This window comes from Pseudorca crassidens, chromosome 3 (assembly GCF_039906515.1).
Source record: "Pseudorca crassidens isolate mPseCra1 chromosome 3, mPseCra1.hap1, whole genome shotgun sequence".
Classification (NCBI taxonomy): Eukaryota; Metazoa; Chordata; class Mammalia; order Artiodactyla; family Delphinidae; genus Pseudorca; species Pseudorca crassidens.
Window position 1 is genome coordinate 127,444,583 of NC_090298.1, and position 16,708 is coordinate 127,461,290.

The 16,708-nt window shown below is 45.5% G+C and overlaps 1 protein-coding gene across 5 annotated transcripts in view; it reads left to right on the forward strand.

Moving 5' to 3' along the window:
* The window catches only part of SLC36A1 (solute carrier family 36 member 1), a 166,850-nt gene that overhangs the window by 16,900 nt on the left and 133,242 nt on the right, over positions 1-16,708 (forward strand). For all 5 annotated transcript variants that reach the window (XM_067732329.1, XM_067732330.1, XM_067732328.1 and 2 more), the window contains 6 exons: positions 836-924; positions 1,397-1,492; positions 3,545-3,629; positions 4,199-4,417; positions 9,820-9,918; positions 14,213-14,379. In XM_067732329.1, the coding sequence (XP_067588430.1) occupies positions 836-924; positions 1,397-1,492; positions 3,545-3,629; positions 4,199-4,417; positions 9,820-9,918; positions 14,213-14,379 (755 nt within the window). The remainder of the gene's footprint in view (positions 1-835; positions 925-1,396; positions 1,493-3,544; positions 3,630-4,198; positions 4,418-9,819; positions 9,919-14,212; positions 14,380-16,708) is intronic.

Consider the following 16,708-nt stretch of genomic DNA (forward strand, 5'->3'; position numbering starts at 1 on the left):
AGGTGTTCATTCATCTAAAGATATATATATATTTTTTACATCTTTATTGGAGTATAATTGCCTTACAATGGTGTGTTAGTTTCTGCTTTATAACAAGGTGAATCAGTTATACATATACATATCATCTAAAGATATTTATTGAGGATCTTCTGTGTGCCAGGCACTGTTCTAGACTCTTAGAATATTATCAGTGAATAAAAACAGACAATGATTCCTTTCCTCATGGAGCTTACTTTGAGGCGAGGAGGAGGTACTTGAAAAGTTTCTGGAAGTTTCTATCAATAATATTAACTAATGAGTTAGTAGCAGAAGTCTGTCCATTTTCTACACAGTCCTTCCATGCCCTACTCTTAGATGGCCAACTCTGAGAATCTTATTTTTTTCCTTTCATGATTCTCCCCCTATAGGCTGCCTATCCAAAGCCATTCTGGTTTCTTTTAAAGTTGGAGAAGCTTAGAGACGGGGATTGTCCTCCGCTAAGGACGGTGTTGTGGCATTGCTCTGGAGAGAACTCTCCCCCTTCCACCACCCCTTAGCCTGTCTCTTCTTCCCACGCAGTCCCAGGAGCCTTCTATTCTGCCGATTGGCAACAGTCTCGGAATAGCCTTATCTTGTGTCATTCTCCTCTGGGAGATTAATTCTCTAGAAGGCCTGCTGAGGTTCAGATGATGCCCGTCCTACTCAGCTCACCTCTGTGAGCACGTTTGTCTCTCGAAAGCTCTGCCGGAAGTTCTGTCATTGGAAGGTTCCCTAGTAAAGTTCTGATCATTTGCAAATCCAGTTCTAATTCTGTCTGCTTGTCTCTCCCCCTCTTACCCACAACGCCTGTCTGCAGATGGGTCCCCTCAGCCTGCTGGTGATAGGCCTCGTGGCTGTGCACTGCATGGGTATCCTGGTGAAGTGCGCTCACCACTTCTGCCGCAGGTGAGAGCCCTCCGAGCCACTTCTCGAGTGACAGATTGTCCTTTGGGGTTCCGTTGCCAACACTGAAAGTGAGCACTTAACACAGATCACTCTGGACTCTGTGCCGGCTGAAGGTGGCTGCTAGTCATCGCAGCACTGCCTTTCCCTGGCGATTTTTGTGTTCTTCTTTAGCTTGCTGTCATCTGTCGCACTTACTTATATCCAGTGGACAGAGACCACATTCTGGTTTTACGTGCTTTGTAATATTTACCCCATTGAAAAGGTTTACCAGATGGTTGTTAATTATAAGGGAAGTAATCGTCCCATTGACATAAGACTTCTGCTCCTTGAAAGCATCAGACCCAGGACTCAGCGGTATGCCTAGGGTGGCTGATGGGGAACCGGCCCAGGTCTCCCGTGAGCTGTGTTTGTTCTGTTGTTGTCGTTGTCTGACCCCTGCACTCTGCCCTTCCTCTCCCTCCCCTCCTCCCAGACTGAACAAGCCCTTTGTGGACTATGGGGAGACGGTGATGTATGGCCTGGAAGCCACCCCCGTCTCCTGGCTCCGGAACAACGCCCACTGGGGAAGGTAATGGGTTTCCTTTTTCTTTGCGGCTGTGGCCGCCGGGTGTGGAGGCCTTCGGATAGGGAGGTGAGGTGTGGGAGACAGTGCAGCTCGTGAGAAGAGCATTGCTTGGGTCTGTGGACTTGAGTTCTAGCTTAGCTCTGCCAGTGGTCATTTGTGTGACCCTGGGCTGTGTGACCTCTCCTTTCCGTGGGCCTCAGTTTCCTCATTGGTAAAACTTGGGTCCTGCCCTGAAAGACATTGAAGGGCTCTCCCAGCTTTGACAGCTTGTGACCAGTGATTATATTTCATCCCCTTGTTTGGTTAACAGATATATTTAAGCACACTCTTATAAGTGGTACAAAACAATTTTAGGTATAGGGAGGGGGGTTTCCCTGAGGGATATTATGTAGTCCTGGCACTCCAATAGACGGAGAAAGATGCATGGGAATCTTGAGAACAAGAGATCAGGAAAAGGATATACCAGTAGAGAGAGTCATGAGCTAGAAATACACCGCAGGAGCCCTGAGAGGGAGGAGCCCTAAAGACGCTCTTGTCCGCCGTGCTGTGGCAGATGAGAAGCGCACGTGATAGGAGCTTTCAGGGCAGGGTACTGGGCAGGAGAAGGAAGGCTTCAAGGAGGAGGTGAGGTGAGCCAGAACAAATGGGTTTGTTAGGGAAAGAGATGTTTCAGGAGCTGGGTTGGGAGGTGTTTGGAAGTTTCTCCTTATGGTAACTTTTCAGATGCCTGGAGAGAAATATTCTACTGTTTGTTTCCTATTTGAGGAAACGGTACATGTAGATGTAGAAAATTGATAACATCGAGGGCTGAATCCTTTTTTTTAAAAAAAAGTTGAATCACCTTAAAGTTATGTTCTCCAGAAAAACTCCTTGTTGTGGTCATAGGGAGACTTTTACCTTCACACATAGTCAGCTTCTTCCTGTGATGCAGGATTATGTAATTCTTTCAGCAAAGTCGTTTTCTGTGCCTGGGAGAAGCCAGATTGCCAAGTGACCACTGTTGGTTGGTTGGTTGTTAGCTGATTCTTTCTTGACCTCTCTTCTTCTCTCCTCTTCCTTTCTTCATCTCTTTTTTCCTCTCTCCTCCTCCTCTCTTTCCCTCTAGCCCCATACCTTCCCCCTCCTTCCTTACTCCCTCCCTCCCTGCCTTCCTTTAATAAAATTAATGTGTGCTGCTGGTTAAAAAAAATTTTTTTTTTTGGAACAAGATAGGACTACATAAAGTGAAGAGTAAAAGTATATCCCGGTCACAGTTGCATGGGTTTTCTTTTGGAATTTTCTGAATATATACAAACATACACACATTCTTAACATTTTTTATACTAATTACCATACTATGCATACTGACTGGAAACTTGTTTTGTTTTTTTCCCTTAAAGGTCTTAGACATTTCTTTATCAGCACATGTAGATTTAACATATTCTTTTTATCTGTTGTATTCTGTTTCATCTCATAATGGCCTATAATTTAATCATTTTCCTTTTGATGACCCCTTAGGTTGTTACCAGCTGTTGTTGTAACAGTGCTTCAACCAGCAGCCTGTTTTGGTACATCAATTTCTGTGTCCTTATGTGAGAGTCAGTTGGTTCTTAGATGCAAGTTATAGAAAGAGATCTGTGAAGGGGTCCACTTCTTGGGCTTTTATGCTGAGGGTTCCCTGTAGCTTTAGGACAAACAGTGTGAGAGGGGATAGGAGGGCTATGGGAAGCGGGTAGCCAAGGGGCTGGGTAGTGGTCCTGGTGTATGTGCTCCGCCCCGGCCAGTGCAGTCTCAGGACTGTCTCGAGTCTGCCTGACCGCGTGCAGCACTCCTGACGTGAAGCCAGGAAGGGGACCTCGGGAACCACACAGATAGCACCTCCTTCACCTTCCTCTAAGGCTCTAGACCAGTGACACGTGGCACATTTTCTCCTCTTTCCTGGGCACACTCATCCTTGTCACCTGATGGGAAGGGTCTGTGATGACTTGGGAATAAGCGCTGTTCAAACACCTGTCTCTCTGGCACTCTTGCTTGCTATCATTACGATCTTTGTCTTCCTTCCTTCCCCACCTGCAGGCACACTGTGGACTTCTTCCTAATCGTCACGCAGCTGGGATTCTGCTGTGTCTATTTTGTCTTTCTGGCTGACAACTTCAAACAGGTAGGCCCTGGTAAAAAGAGAGACTGGCAAGAGATGAGTGGACTTCCTGCTTAGGATCTCTTCCAAGCCAGTTTTGTTCAACACAAGAATTGAGATCTTAACACTTTACGTAGAACAGTGTCAGTGTCATTTGATTTTATCTAAAGACCCGGGGCGTGGGACTTCCCCCGTGGTCCAGTAGTTAAGACTCAGCAGTTCCACTGCAGGGGGCACAGGTTCGATCCCTGCTCAGGGAACTAAGATCCTGCATGCTGCATGGCGTGGCAAAAAATAAATAAATAAATGAAAATTAAAAGAAAAAAAATACTTTAGAGAGACCCAGGGCGTCGAGAAACCTCAAGATGTCTTGCTGTCCTCCTGTCTTTAGGTAAGATGTGATCAAATCCAGTTCAGACATTCAGGTGGCTAACAATTACGAAGATCTCCAAAGACAGTTCACCGACCACTAACTTTCTATGTGGCCTTCTTCACACGCTGAGCCGTTAGCCAAGAATCCCTTCTGGTGGGAGGGCCACTGGCCTTTGTCATTTGAGAGGGTTTCCCTGCAGCTTTTCTTCCCCTCGTTCTAGGTGATAGAAGCAGCCAATGGGACCACCACCAACTGCCACAACAACGAGACGGTGATCCTGACGCCCACCATGGACTCGAGACTCTACATGCTCGCCTTCCTGCCCTTCCTGGTGCTTCTGGTGTTCGTCAGAAACCTCCGAGTCCTGTCCATCTTCTCCCTGTTGGCCAACATCACCATGGTGGTCAGCCTGGTTATGATCTACCAGTTCATTGTTCAGGTATGACCCCAGGCTCCCCGCTCCACCTATTAAATAATCAGAGAAACAAAGAAAGTGAGTAAGTGGAACATAAATAGGGGTTTGTTACTTATGAGCAGTGTACTTAGGTTAGGGCTTCTCAGCGTGGGCACTGTTGACGTTTGAGCTGGATAACCCTTTGTTGTGGGGCTGTTCTGTGCATCGCGGGATGTGTAGCAGCATCCTGGTCTCTACCCACTAGGTGCCAGTAGCAACCGCTCCCCAAATTACGACAACCAAAAGTGTCTCCAGACGTTGCCAAATGTCCCGGGGTGGGGGAGCAAAATCATTCCCACTGAGATCACTGGTTTAGACTTTTTCCCAGTTAGATAATTAAGACATGATCATTGTATAAGATTGGAAAATAGAGAAAAATATTAAGATGATTCTTATATTAACCTATAACATTTATATTCTTATATTAAATAATATAAGAATCATCTTATCATATAATATATTGTAATAAGGAATATTATATTATTATTTTACCACTCCAGTTTTATATTTATTCAAATAGTAAGTAATTCCTTACCACTCCAGTTTTATATTTATTTGTCAGAACTCTAAATCCGGTGATTATTCCACCTCACGTAGCCCATGTGGGCAGGTCTGTGGGGAGGTGCAGGAGAGGACATCTGTATATAGATGGGTAGAAGATCAGGCTGAGGAAAATGTGCCCTTAAACACTGGTTGATTATAGACATTTGCCAAGACTTGAGAAAAGGAAGAAAATGAAAGCATGTGAATAAAAGAATAACTTTTAAAAACGGTATGTAAATTTAATTCCCCAAATAACTCATCAATACATACTTATGAAAATACAGACAGCACAAGTACCTTTTGAACACTCCACCTCCACCCTGAGTCTCCTCCACTCTGGGACCCACTGTGTGTGTTTCTCGGTCCTGCGAATGCATTTACACACTGTATTCCTATGTAGAGAAATATATAAAGCAAAAATTGGTTTTGTGCGTTTTTTTAACATAATTAAAAAAATTATTACACGTAGTGTTCATCTGCCTCGCTTTTTTTCTTTGACAATATCTCAGAAAGCCTTCCATGCTGATATACCTGGTTTCATCTCATTCTTTTTAATTGCTAAATAGTATCTCAGAGAATAGACGTGCTGTAGTTTCGTAGCCTGTCAAGTCATGTATCATCTGTAGTGTCATTTAGTATTATGACAGTGAATATTCGTATGCCTTCCTTCTTGTGGACATGTATAAATACTTCTCCAAGATAAGCATCTAGAGGTGCTTAGAGACGCAATTGCTAGACAGTGTGCACTGTAGAGTTTTTTATATTGCCAAGTTGCTTTTTCCAAACGCTATTACCAATTTCACATTGACTCCCTTCCACAGTTTGTAAGCAACCCCTTCTAGCCACACTGTGTCGATCTTTTAAATCTGGCTCAGTCTGACAGGTGAACATTACCTCATTTTCACAGTCTGCTTAACAGTGACCCGGTTACCCCCTGATGAGGTTTCTAGGAAAACAGTGGGTCATAAAATACAAGGACTTCCTGTACTGAGGAAATGGCATACTGAGTTTAGACTAACAGTGTAGTCAGTGAGCATTTACTGGTATTTCCTTCTCCCAGTAAGTCAGGTGGATGGCAGATGTTGACTCTTCTCCTGCAGAACTATTTTCTTTTTTTTTTTTTGAATACAAATTTTTATTCTGGGTACTTTTTACCATTTCAAACATCATAAATAGCTAAAGACAAACAAACAGACAAAAAACATATTGCAAAAACAATACAAAAAGATTTAAAATATATAATTTACATATAATAATCATGTAAGTATATGTCTTCATTATATATATTTTATTCATAATTTCGTTTATAGCTTTATTTTAGTACCTTTTATGGTTCTAGTAATGTAAGTGATATCCTTTATAAAAAGCCTTGCAATATTCTTACTAGCAGTCAAGGTGCAAGAATACCAGATCAAACTAGCCAAGGATCTAAGCAGAACTATTTTCTAACGCATAAAATAGACAGCTGTCCATGTCCCATTTTTTCATGGGACTGGAAGGAGGACCTGTGAACACATGAATGACAATTTCCAGAGAGTTTCTTTCCCTATCTAGCCAATTAAGTTAAAACAAGCAAGGGTAAATAAATGTATGATTTGACTTTGTAATTAGAGATCTCAGTCAGTGCCTAGGACACACTGTGGTGAACGTTAAAGACAAAAACGGGTGATGCCAGCTCATGTAGACACCGCATTTAATTTCAAACCACTGCAGGTTGTTGGACTGTGGTCGTTGCTGTGATCAGAGGGCTGGGATGGGAATATGGGTTCCATAGCATCTCAGTCCCCCCTGAAAGTCCATCCAGGGCATTGTCTGTGCCTCGTACAACCTGCGCTTTTGGATGAGGCAGCCCTGCTGACTTCCCGAGAGCGATTCTGAGCCTGTCTCTGGGCTCAGCCAGGAGGTAGGCTGTGATCTGATGGTGCTATCTGCCCGGGTCTGGCTGTGTGTCCAGGAGCTTCATTTTGATGTGGTACACAGCTAAAGATGTCCCTCTGGGTTGTTTTTGTTGTTGCTGTTAGTTCTGTCCCATCTTGGCACTTTACCCCCTTTACCTTGATATTTCCTCCTGCTGTCCAAAGTTCCTGAATTTTCACCTAAACCCGAGCCTGTACATGACCGATGCTCTTGCGCCTCAGGCTCATGCCATTGTAGGAAGTCGCCTGATGCCTTCCACCCGAGCAGCTGTCTTCATCATGTGCGTGACAAATGGCACAGTTCTGAGCAGAGTGCCTTGCCCAGAAGGGCTCCCAATAAATCCAATAAATGTGTTATCACTGCATATCCTGAATTCTTTTTTTTTTTTTTTGGCCGCATCGCACAGCTTGTGGGATCTTAGGTCCCCTGACCAGGGACTGAACCCGGGCCATGGCAGTGAGAGCTCAGAGTCCTAACCACTGCGCTGCCAGGGATATCCTTGATTCTGAGATGTATTTTTTCACAGTTAATAACGTTTCCAAAATTGGAGTACATCTGACAATCCTTATGTATATTTAACAGCATTTTTTCAAAAAGCTGTTACAATTATATGATAATGTGGTACAAATGAGGAGGTAATATGTTGCAAGTGAGCCGATTTTAATTTGTACATTTCTTTGTAAATGAAAGTTTTTCCCCAAGTTTAATTCGTTGGGGTGTAAGGCAGTAGCAGTCATTATGTATGTAGAATTATAAATTCCTTCTGCTGGTCTCATTCATACCGGTATCCCCAGACATGTATTTTGAAATTCCCTCTCTGATATCTCAGCCCGATCTGATATATCACTCTGGGCAGTAGTCATCCATTAACCGACAGATCCAGTAACTTCCTGTTTTCAGGAACTTTAGTTACACTGTGACTGAGGGATAATTACGGGGTGATCTCACCCTCATATTTCATCAAAGAACAAAAATATTTACGAGTCTTGTCTTCATTCTAGGAACTGAAGTGCTTCTTTTTTATTTTTTATTTTTTGGCTGCGTTGGGTCTTCATTGCTGCGTGCAGGCTTTCTCTAGTTGTGGCAAGCAGGGGCTACTCTTCTTTGCGGTGTGCGGGCTTCTCATTGCGGTGGCTTCTCTTGTTGTGGAGCACAGGCTGTAGGCGCACGGGCTTCAGTAGTTGCAGCACGCAGGCTAAGTTGTTGCGGCACGCAGGCCCTAGAGCATGCAGGCTTCAGTAGTTGTGGCACATGGGCTCTAGGGCAGGCAGGCTTCAGTAGTTGTGGAGCGCAGGCTCTAGAGCACAGGCTCAGTAGGTGTGGCACACGGGCTTAGTTGCTCCGCAGCATGTGGGATCTTCCTGGACCAGGGATTGAACCTGTGTTCCTGGCAGGTGGATTCTTAACCACTGCATTACCAGGGAAGTCCCTGAAGTGCTTCTTATGAGAGATCTAACTGATTTCTTAGCAGGGGCTCAGAAAAAAAAAAAAAAAAAGCATTTAAGAAATCCTTTTTATCTTAGGAAGACTATAATATAATTGCTTTGAAATCTTTCAAAGAGAAGCCTATTACAGAGAGGAATAGTAGATCTCTTTTTTGCTCTCTGATATTATTCCATCACACTGTTAGAACATTCCCCATATCTCTCTAGAGACCTCTTTAGGGAAATCAGTTTTAAAAGATTGTAAAAGGCAGTTTTAAAGTCATTTTTAAATCTAAAGGCCAAATTCTGAAAGGATGGCAGCTTCTGCCTCCTCTGAGTCCTGCTCCTTTGATACTGTCCATCACTGGGGACTCTTGCCCATTAGTCATCCAGGTGGGTACATACTTACATTGTACCTGCAGTTATCAAGTGCCTTCGTTTTTATTTGCCTTCTTTTTAAAATGCTGTTTTTGCTATTTTTTTCCCCATATGTGCTGATACTCCTGTCGTGTGCCTATCAAAAATATTTTCCAAGTGTTGATTTACAGAATTTTTGAAAAAAGAGAGAAAGGGAAGTAGAGAAAGTGCTCATCTAAAAATCTACCACCTTTCCCTCCAGCTTTATCTGTGTGGAGTGTTTACGTAGTTGTATCATGGTGAATATATAAATTTAAAAAATATTTTTCTCATTACTATTTTATAAGCAGTTTTCATGTACTACTTAGTTACCCCACTCTTTACTTTTTAAATAGTGCATAATATTCTGTGGTGTATTGGATGTGCAGTAAACTACCTGTTCAGATGTTTGGGAGCATTTAGGTTGTTATCACTTACTGTTAAAAAGCCTTGCTCAACTTTTTACATATTTTCATCATTTTTTTTCTACTTAGATTGTATTTCTGGGGATGGGATTACCTAGTGAAAGGACTTGATTCTTTTTATGCAGTCTGTAACATTTGAGGGTTTTTTTAATAATAAATTTAGTTTTTTAGTTTTGGCTGCATTGGGTCTTTGTTGCTGTGTGGGCTTTCTCTAGTTGCGGCGAGCAAGGGCTACTCTTCCTTGTGCTGCACGGGCTTCTCATTGCAGTGGCTTCTCTTGCTGCGGAGCAGGGGCTCTAGGTGCACGGGCTTCAGTAGTTGCGGCTTGCGGGCTCTAGAGCGCAGGCTCAGTAGTTGTGGGGCATGGGCTTAGTTGCTCGTGGCATGTGAGATCTTCCCAGACCAGGGATTGAACCCACGTCCGCTGCGTTGGCAGGCGGATTCTTAACTACTGCGCCACCAGGGAAGTCCCAACATTTGAGTTTTTAATGATACTTTGGTGTAATCTTTCCCCAAAGCAAGTAGGGTTTTCTCAGCGATGGAAAAAAAAAAAGAAAGAAAGAATATAAATGTCCCCAAGTCACCTGTCCCAAACTTAGGAAAGGTTTGACCTGTCTGATGCTGGGGTTGAAATCATGAATCTCTGTATAGCCTTTGATCTGTTTTATTTTCTCTCTTTCAGGATATCCCAGACCCCAAATTCCTCCCATTGGTGGCATCCTGGCAGACCTACCCTCTGTTCTTTGGCACGGCCATTTTTGCATTTGAAGGCATCGGGATGGTAAGAGTTGCACTGTGATTCTCTGGTGCCCTCAGTGTCCTTGAGGTCTGCTTTAAGGAATGCTATTAGAAATTATCTTCTGAGTCTTATTGGCCAGTTAATGAACAGCGTTTCAAAGACTCCACTGAAGTTTCCCAGCTCCAGGTTTTGGAAGTAAGTTGTATGTAATTTGAGAATGTTTCCCTTCAAGCCCTCTCTGTTGCACACTCATCTCCTGTGTGTGCAGTAAGCAGCAGTGCCGGGCAATTCTGAACACAGGATCTAGATTCAGACTGACTTGGGGTGAGTCCTGGCTCTGCCAGAGAGTAGCTGTGTGACCTTGTGCAAGGACTCGCCTGCTCAGAGCCTTCATTGTTTGCTTCTGAAAAGTGGGCTTAATGTTTAGTAGTTGTTAGGATTAAATGAGATATGTGTAAAGTGCTTTGTACGGTCTCTGACATACGGTGAGCATAAGTACTTTTTATTTTCATTAATAATACTATTGATTTTATTGTTAAATCAATAAACCTATGAACGAATTCTCTGCCCTGGAACACTGTTGAGCTGTATTTTCCTTGTATAAATGAGTAGCCTTTAATCCTAGCTCAGCTTCCCCATGTTGGTGCTGTGATTCCACCAAATTCTTCTCCTAAAGGGAGGGATCTGTCACTCAGGTGTACCTATTTTGGTTTTTATTTGTGCTTTTCATAATGAATGTCCAGTATTCTCTGAAGAAAGTTATTAGCTCTGCTGACCTAGGGCTTAGGAAATGGGAAGACACTTCTTTCATGGAATATCTTTTTGTCCCCATCTGATTGTCCTGTCACCTTATACACTTTTAAGAAAACCTAGAAGCTGGACATTTTGTGTCACAATTTGAGGAATTGCCCAGGTGGTGTCCATGGAACGTGAGGCTCTAACAACATGGGGGAGGCTTTTCGAGTGATTGTGTGTACATGGTTGTCCTGAGGTTTTGAACCTTTCCCTGTGCTTGCTCTTGGGGCTTCTCATTGCCCAAGAAGAATGTCTCATCTTTTTTTTTTTTTTAAATAAATTTATTTATTTATTTTATCTTTGCATGGGGTCTTCGTTGCTGCGCGCGGGCTTTCTCTATTTGCGGCAAGCGGGGGCTACTCTTCATTGCAGTGCGCTGGCTTCTCACTGCGGTGACTCCTCTTGTTGTGGAACATGGGCTCTAGGCGCGTGGGCTTCAGTAGTTGTGGCTCGCGGGCTCTAGAGCGCGGGCTCAGCTGTTCCGTGGCATTTGGGATCTTCCCAGACCAGGGCTCGAACCCATGTCCCCTGCATTGGCAGGCGGATTCTTAACCCCTGCACCACCAGGGAAGCCCCAGAATGGCTCATCTTGATTCACAGACATATATGGTTTCCCTGCTGCTGGGGCAGAGGCCTGAAGGGGCCTGTATTATAGCAGGAGAAAGAGGTCCCGAGCACTCGGGACTGGAAAGAAGAGGCTGAGTGAGTGCGGAAAGATGCCCGGGTTTCTTTAGGAACGTTGTACTGCATTTGTCAATTTCCCCTAACAGCACAGGGCAGAAATTGTTCTTTGCTTCATTTCATTAGCTGAGGCTTGGATACAGAGTGATTCTGTAATCGTCATTATCTGTTACTTCAAGATTTGTCCATGTTTTCTCTTTTTACAATAGAGACACTGCTGTTTTGACTGTTAGTTTGGATCTGAGGGCTGTTGGGCATGACGGGTAAGAGCAGTGGACTCACTGGGATTTCCCGTGCTCTCTCTCTTTCTGCACCATTGACCTGGGCTGGCTGGGCTGGAGGAGATGGGCACCCTGCCCTCTGGCTCCTGAGACTCTCCATAGAAAGAAACCGAAGGAAAGCTTAGAAACTGTTTCTCATTGGCTGTGGATCAACTGAAGCTTGAGCCCCTTGAGCCGGGCAGCGGGTGGTGGTGGGGGTGGTGGGGGGCAGGGTTGCTGAGGGCCAGTTGGAGATACAGAGCAGTGATACGCCCCAGAGCCCCAGGCCGGCAGCTGGCTCAAAGGGTGTGTCTGGCTCAGACCTGCTCTGCCTCATTTCCCTCAAGGAAAATGAGCATAACGACAAGATCAAAGACAGTTGGGACGGGCGGGGGTGGGGGGGGGTGGGGGTGGGGGGGCGGGGGCAGTTTGATGTTGCCGTGACTCACGTTTTGGGAGTCAGGCCAGCCAGGGGCCGTTGACAGCAGATCATGAAGGTTGTCACAGTCACACTTGCTATTTTCCCTGTCCCTATACGAACCAGCCTTCATTAAGGGCCTTTCCTAACAGTATGGAGGTTTCTCAAAAAACTAAAAATAGGGACTTCCCTGGTAGTCCAGCGGTTATGACTCCTCGCTCCCAATGCGGGTTCGATCCCTGGTCGGGGAACTAACATCCCACATATCGCAACTAAGCCCACACGCCGCAACTACTGAGCTTGCGCACTCTAGAGCTGGTGCGCTGCACCTAGAGAAGCCCACATGCCACAACGAAGACCCAGCACAGCCTAAATAAATAATAAATAAAAATAAATTTATTGAAACAAAAACCTAAAAATAGAGTTGCCATGTGATCCAGCAATTCCAGCAATTCCACTCCTGGGCATCTACCCAGACAAAACTATAATTTGAACACCCCTGTGTTCATAGCAGCACTGTTCACAATAGCCAAGACATGGAAGCAACCTAAATGTCCACGGACAGATGAATGAATAAAGAAGATGTGGCATACACACACACACACACACACACACACACACACACACAATGGAATATTACTCAGCCATTGAAAAGAATGAAATAATGCCATTTGCAGCAATGTGGATGCAACTAGAGCGTATCAGACTAAATAAAGTAAGAAAGAGAAAGACAAGTATCATCTGATATCACTTATATGTAGAATCTAAAATACGACCCAAACAAACATATCTACAAAACAAGAACAGACTCACAAATAGAGAGAACAGACTTGTGGTTGCCAGGAGGTCGGGGGTAGGGAAGGATTGAGAGCTTGGGGTTAGCAAATGCAAACTATTACATATAGGATGGATAAACAACAAGGTCCTACTGTATAGCACAGGGAACTGTATTCAATAACCTGTGATAAATCATAATGGAGAAGAATATGAAAAAGAATATATATATATGTATGACTGAGTTACTTTGCTGTGCAGCAGAAATTAAACACAACATTATAAGTCAACTATACTTAAATGTTTTAAAAGAAAATTTTCATAATAAAAATTTTAAGTGTTAAAAAAAAAAGGGGCCTTTCCTTGGCTTTGGCTAATGTTAAAGAAAGTCCTGGGCTTCCCTGGTGGTGCAGTGGTTGGGAGTCCGCCTACCAATTCAGGGGACACGGGTTTGAGCCCTGGTTCGGGAGGATTCCACATGCTGTGGAGCAACTAGGCCCGGGCACCACAGCTACTGAGCCTGCGCTCTAGAGCCCGCGAGCCACAGCTACTGAGCCTGCCTGCCACAGCTACTGCAGCCTATGCACCTGGAGCCCGTGCTCCACAACAGGGGAGGCCACCACAATGAGACGCCCGCATGCCATGGCTGGGGAGAGCCCGTGTGCAGCAGCAAGGACCCAACGCAAGCAAAAATAAAATAAATAAATTTAAAAAAAAAAAAAAAAGAAAGTTCTCTGCTATGAGGGAGAAGACCGTGAGGATCAGTGGTTTGAAACAGTCTGGAAACGGGGTTTTGTTATACATCTCCACGAGCCTCAACCTCCAGGGTCCTCTCGGTTTCTCTAACTTGGAGATTTCACTTGTCACTGCTAGTGCCCACCCCTTTTGAGGTAAGGAGACAGTTTCTGGGAACTGGAGTGGCAGTTTTCCCTGACCTGCATTTTGCATTCTTGGGACAGGTTAGTAGAGCTGTGATTTCAGGTGAGGTACAGCTGGCTTGGGCCACCACCCGTGTCTCTTCCTTGTTGCGCTGGGTGGGCATGATGCGAGAGGGCCTGCTGGGTGCCATGCCACCTGCATTTGAGGAGCAAACAGCACTCCCAGCCCACAGGGATCTTGTAGCCGGAGGCAAAGAGCCAGGCTGTGCCAGGAGTCCTGGCTTCCGGGCCTGCCCGCCCTTACCTCCCGGGACTTCCTGCTTAGACAGCAGGCTCCAGAGCTCCTCCAGCTCGGTAAGCGCAACTAATGAGGAACAGCTTGCATTTGTCTGTCTAGTCAAGGACAGATGTGCTTTGGGGGAAGTTGGGGATAGAGAAGTTACTTTTTTCTGAGAATATTACTTTGTTGTTGTCATTGGCCGTTAATGTTGCTTTATTCTATGCTTTCTCTTCTCTCACTACTCTCCTAGGTTCTGCCCCTTGAAAACAAAATGAAGGATCCCCGGAAGTTCTCGCTCATCCTCTATGTGGGAATGGCTATCATCACTGTCCTCTACATCAGCCTGGGGTGTCTGGGGTACCTGCAATTTGGAGCTAACATCCAAGGGAGCATAACCCTCAACCTGCCCAACTGTTGGTATGTTGGGGAGGATGGAAGCCTGGGAGCACTGGGTTTTTAAAAAAATTAATGAGGGTCAGAATGTGATTTTTTCCTCTTCCCTATCTCTTAAATCAGCCCACTTCACTTTTTTAAAAAAAATTATTTTATTTATTTATTTTTGGCTACGTTGGGTCTTCGTTGCTGCAGGCAGGCTTTCTCTAGGTGTGGCGAGCGGGGGCTACTCTTCATTGCGGTGCGCGGGCTTCTCACTGCAGTGGCTCCTCTTGCTGCAGAGCACGGGCTCTACGCGCATGGGCTTCTGTAGTTGTGGCACGTGGGCTCAGTAGTTGTGGCTCGCGGGCTCCAGAGCACAGGCTCAGTAGTTGTGACGCACGGGCTTAGTTGCTCCACGGGATGTGGGATCTTCGCAGACCAGGGCTTGAACCTGTGTCCCCTGCACTGGCAGGCGGATTCTTAACCACTGTGCCACCAGGGAAGCCCCAGCCCACTTCACTTTAGCTCTCACTTGCCACCAGCCCCTAGCCTAGCACCATCCCTCCTTGGCTGCCCAGTAAGCCTTTTGGCTGGTTTCCCTGCCTGGGTCTGACTCTCTCTCCCCATCTGTTCTCCTCTTGTTACCCATGTGAGCCATCTAACCCTTAGTGCAGTCATGCACTTGCCCATTGAGAAGGCTCAAAGGCTTCCTTTAGTTCTTATGATAAACAGGAAACCTTCAGGTACAGTCAGGGCCACTCAGGCTCTAGCCCCACCCCTACCTTATTCCTTCTCAGTGAGGAGGACTCAGCCTGGGCGTCACTTTGTTTGAGAAACTTCTCTGATGTCTCAGCCGCAGCAACTTCAAGTCTAGGTCAGTGGCCCTCCTCTCTGCTGCCCTGGAGTCCCGTGAGGATCCTGTCCTAATTCTTCTCCCATTGTGTTGTAGTTGTCTGTTTACCTGTACTGTGATCTCCCTACATTGTAAGCTCTGAGGGCAGCAACTGTCCAGTTCGTCATTTTACTCCAAGCCCCTGGCACAGTGCCTGGCGTACGATCAAAACCCAGTGAAAAGTTTTTGAATGAAAAGGAGGACTAAGCGCTGAGACTGTGAGGCATTTATAAATGAGGAGAGGTTACCAGGAAGCCAGTGGGGCCCAGAGGATAGAGGTGATCTGCCGTGTCCCAGCTCTACGGCCTTGGACAGATCACAGCTTCTCACTGCCTCAGTTCCCCTTTCTGGGAAATAAGAACAGTCATTTCTGCCAGGATTGTCAGGAAGAGCAAAAGACGTGTGTGAGCTTTCTAATACTGAACTGGCGCTATGGGGAAGTAGGATGCTGCAAGAGCTTTATGCTTTGCGTGAGTCATCCCGATGGAAATGGACGCTGCATGGATTGGCTGATCCCTTGACTGACGCTGCCATTTCTCCCCGGAGATCTGAGCCCAGAATGGTCAAGCATCCAGTCCATTGACCTTGAACCGTTCTAAATAGACGGAGAAAGAGGAGGGCAAACCTGCCTGGTTCCCAGCTTCTGCTGTGCCTGTCCCATGGCTGTCACCTGCTCCACGTGCAGGTGCAGATGGAGCCTCTCACCGTGGGCCCGGGATGCTTGGGAACCCTTCTGTATCTCATTTTCCCTAAGTCATGGTTGCTGTATTGTAGAGAAGCACTGAGACACACTGAAATGCTTCCTAAAAAGGTAGATGTCACAGGGTGTGTCTTCAGCAGCAGTTCTGTTCGGAAGATTACAGTTTCATTGCAGAGAGCAGCCGTGAGCAGATTCTGAGAAGCTTGTCGAATGCCCTAGGGATCAGAATAACCTTTCAGGCCAGTCTGGTTTTAGAACTCTGATCAGTGAGGCATTGTACAAGGACAGATTGAGAAAATCGAGAAAAACGTCTTTTCAGGAGTATCAGCGTTTCGCACAGGACACCCTAATCAGCAGGGCTTTGGGGACTAGGTTTGTTGTATGGCCAGCCAAGTGGTAGCCCTGAAATGGGCTTTTGTTTTCTGAAAGTCTTTCTCTTTCCCTCTGATGCCTGCTTTTAAATTTCCAAATGTTCCTGCCCTTTCAAGAGAGAAGAGTCGGGTGGTAGCTCGCATAAGTGAAGATAAGTGGATCAGGGGCCGCAGAAGCAGCCCACATAATCTGAAGCCATAGCTGAGCATCTGTCTTCTTTCCTCTGATGTTTCAAACCCAGCTACCCTGATCTTTCTGCCTCCATTCGGGTGTGATTTATTTGGCCATCCCAGCAGGTGACTATCCTGATTCTCGACTTGCCAGCACTCCAGAAGGCTTCGGTGCTGCACTGAGTTTAATTATAGAGCCACTAGCTGGTTTTTTCCCCAAGGATTTTTATCATCTCT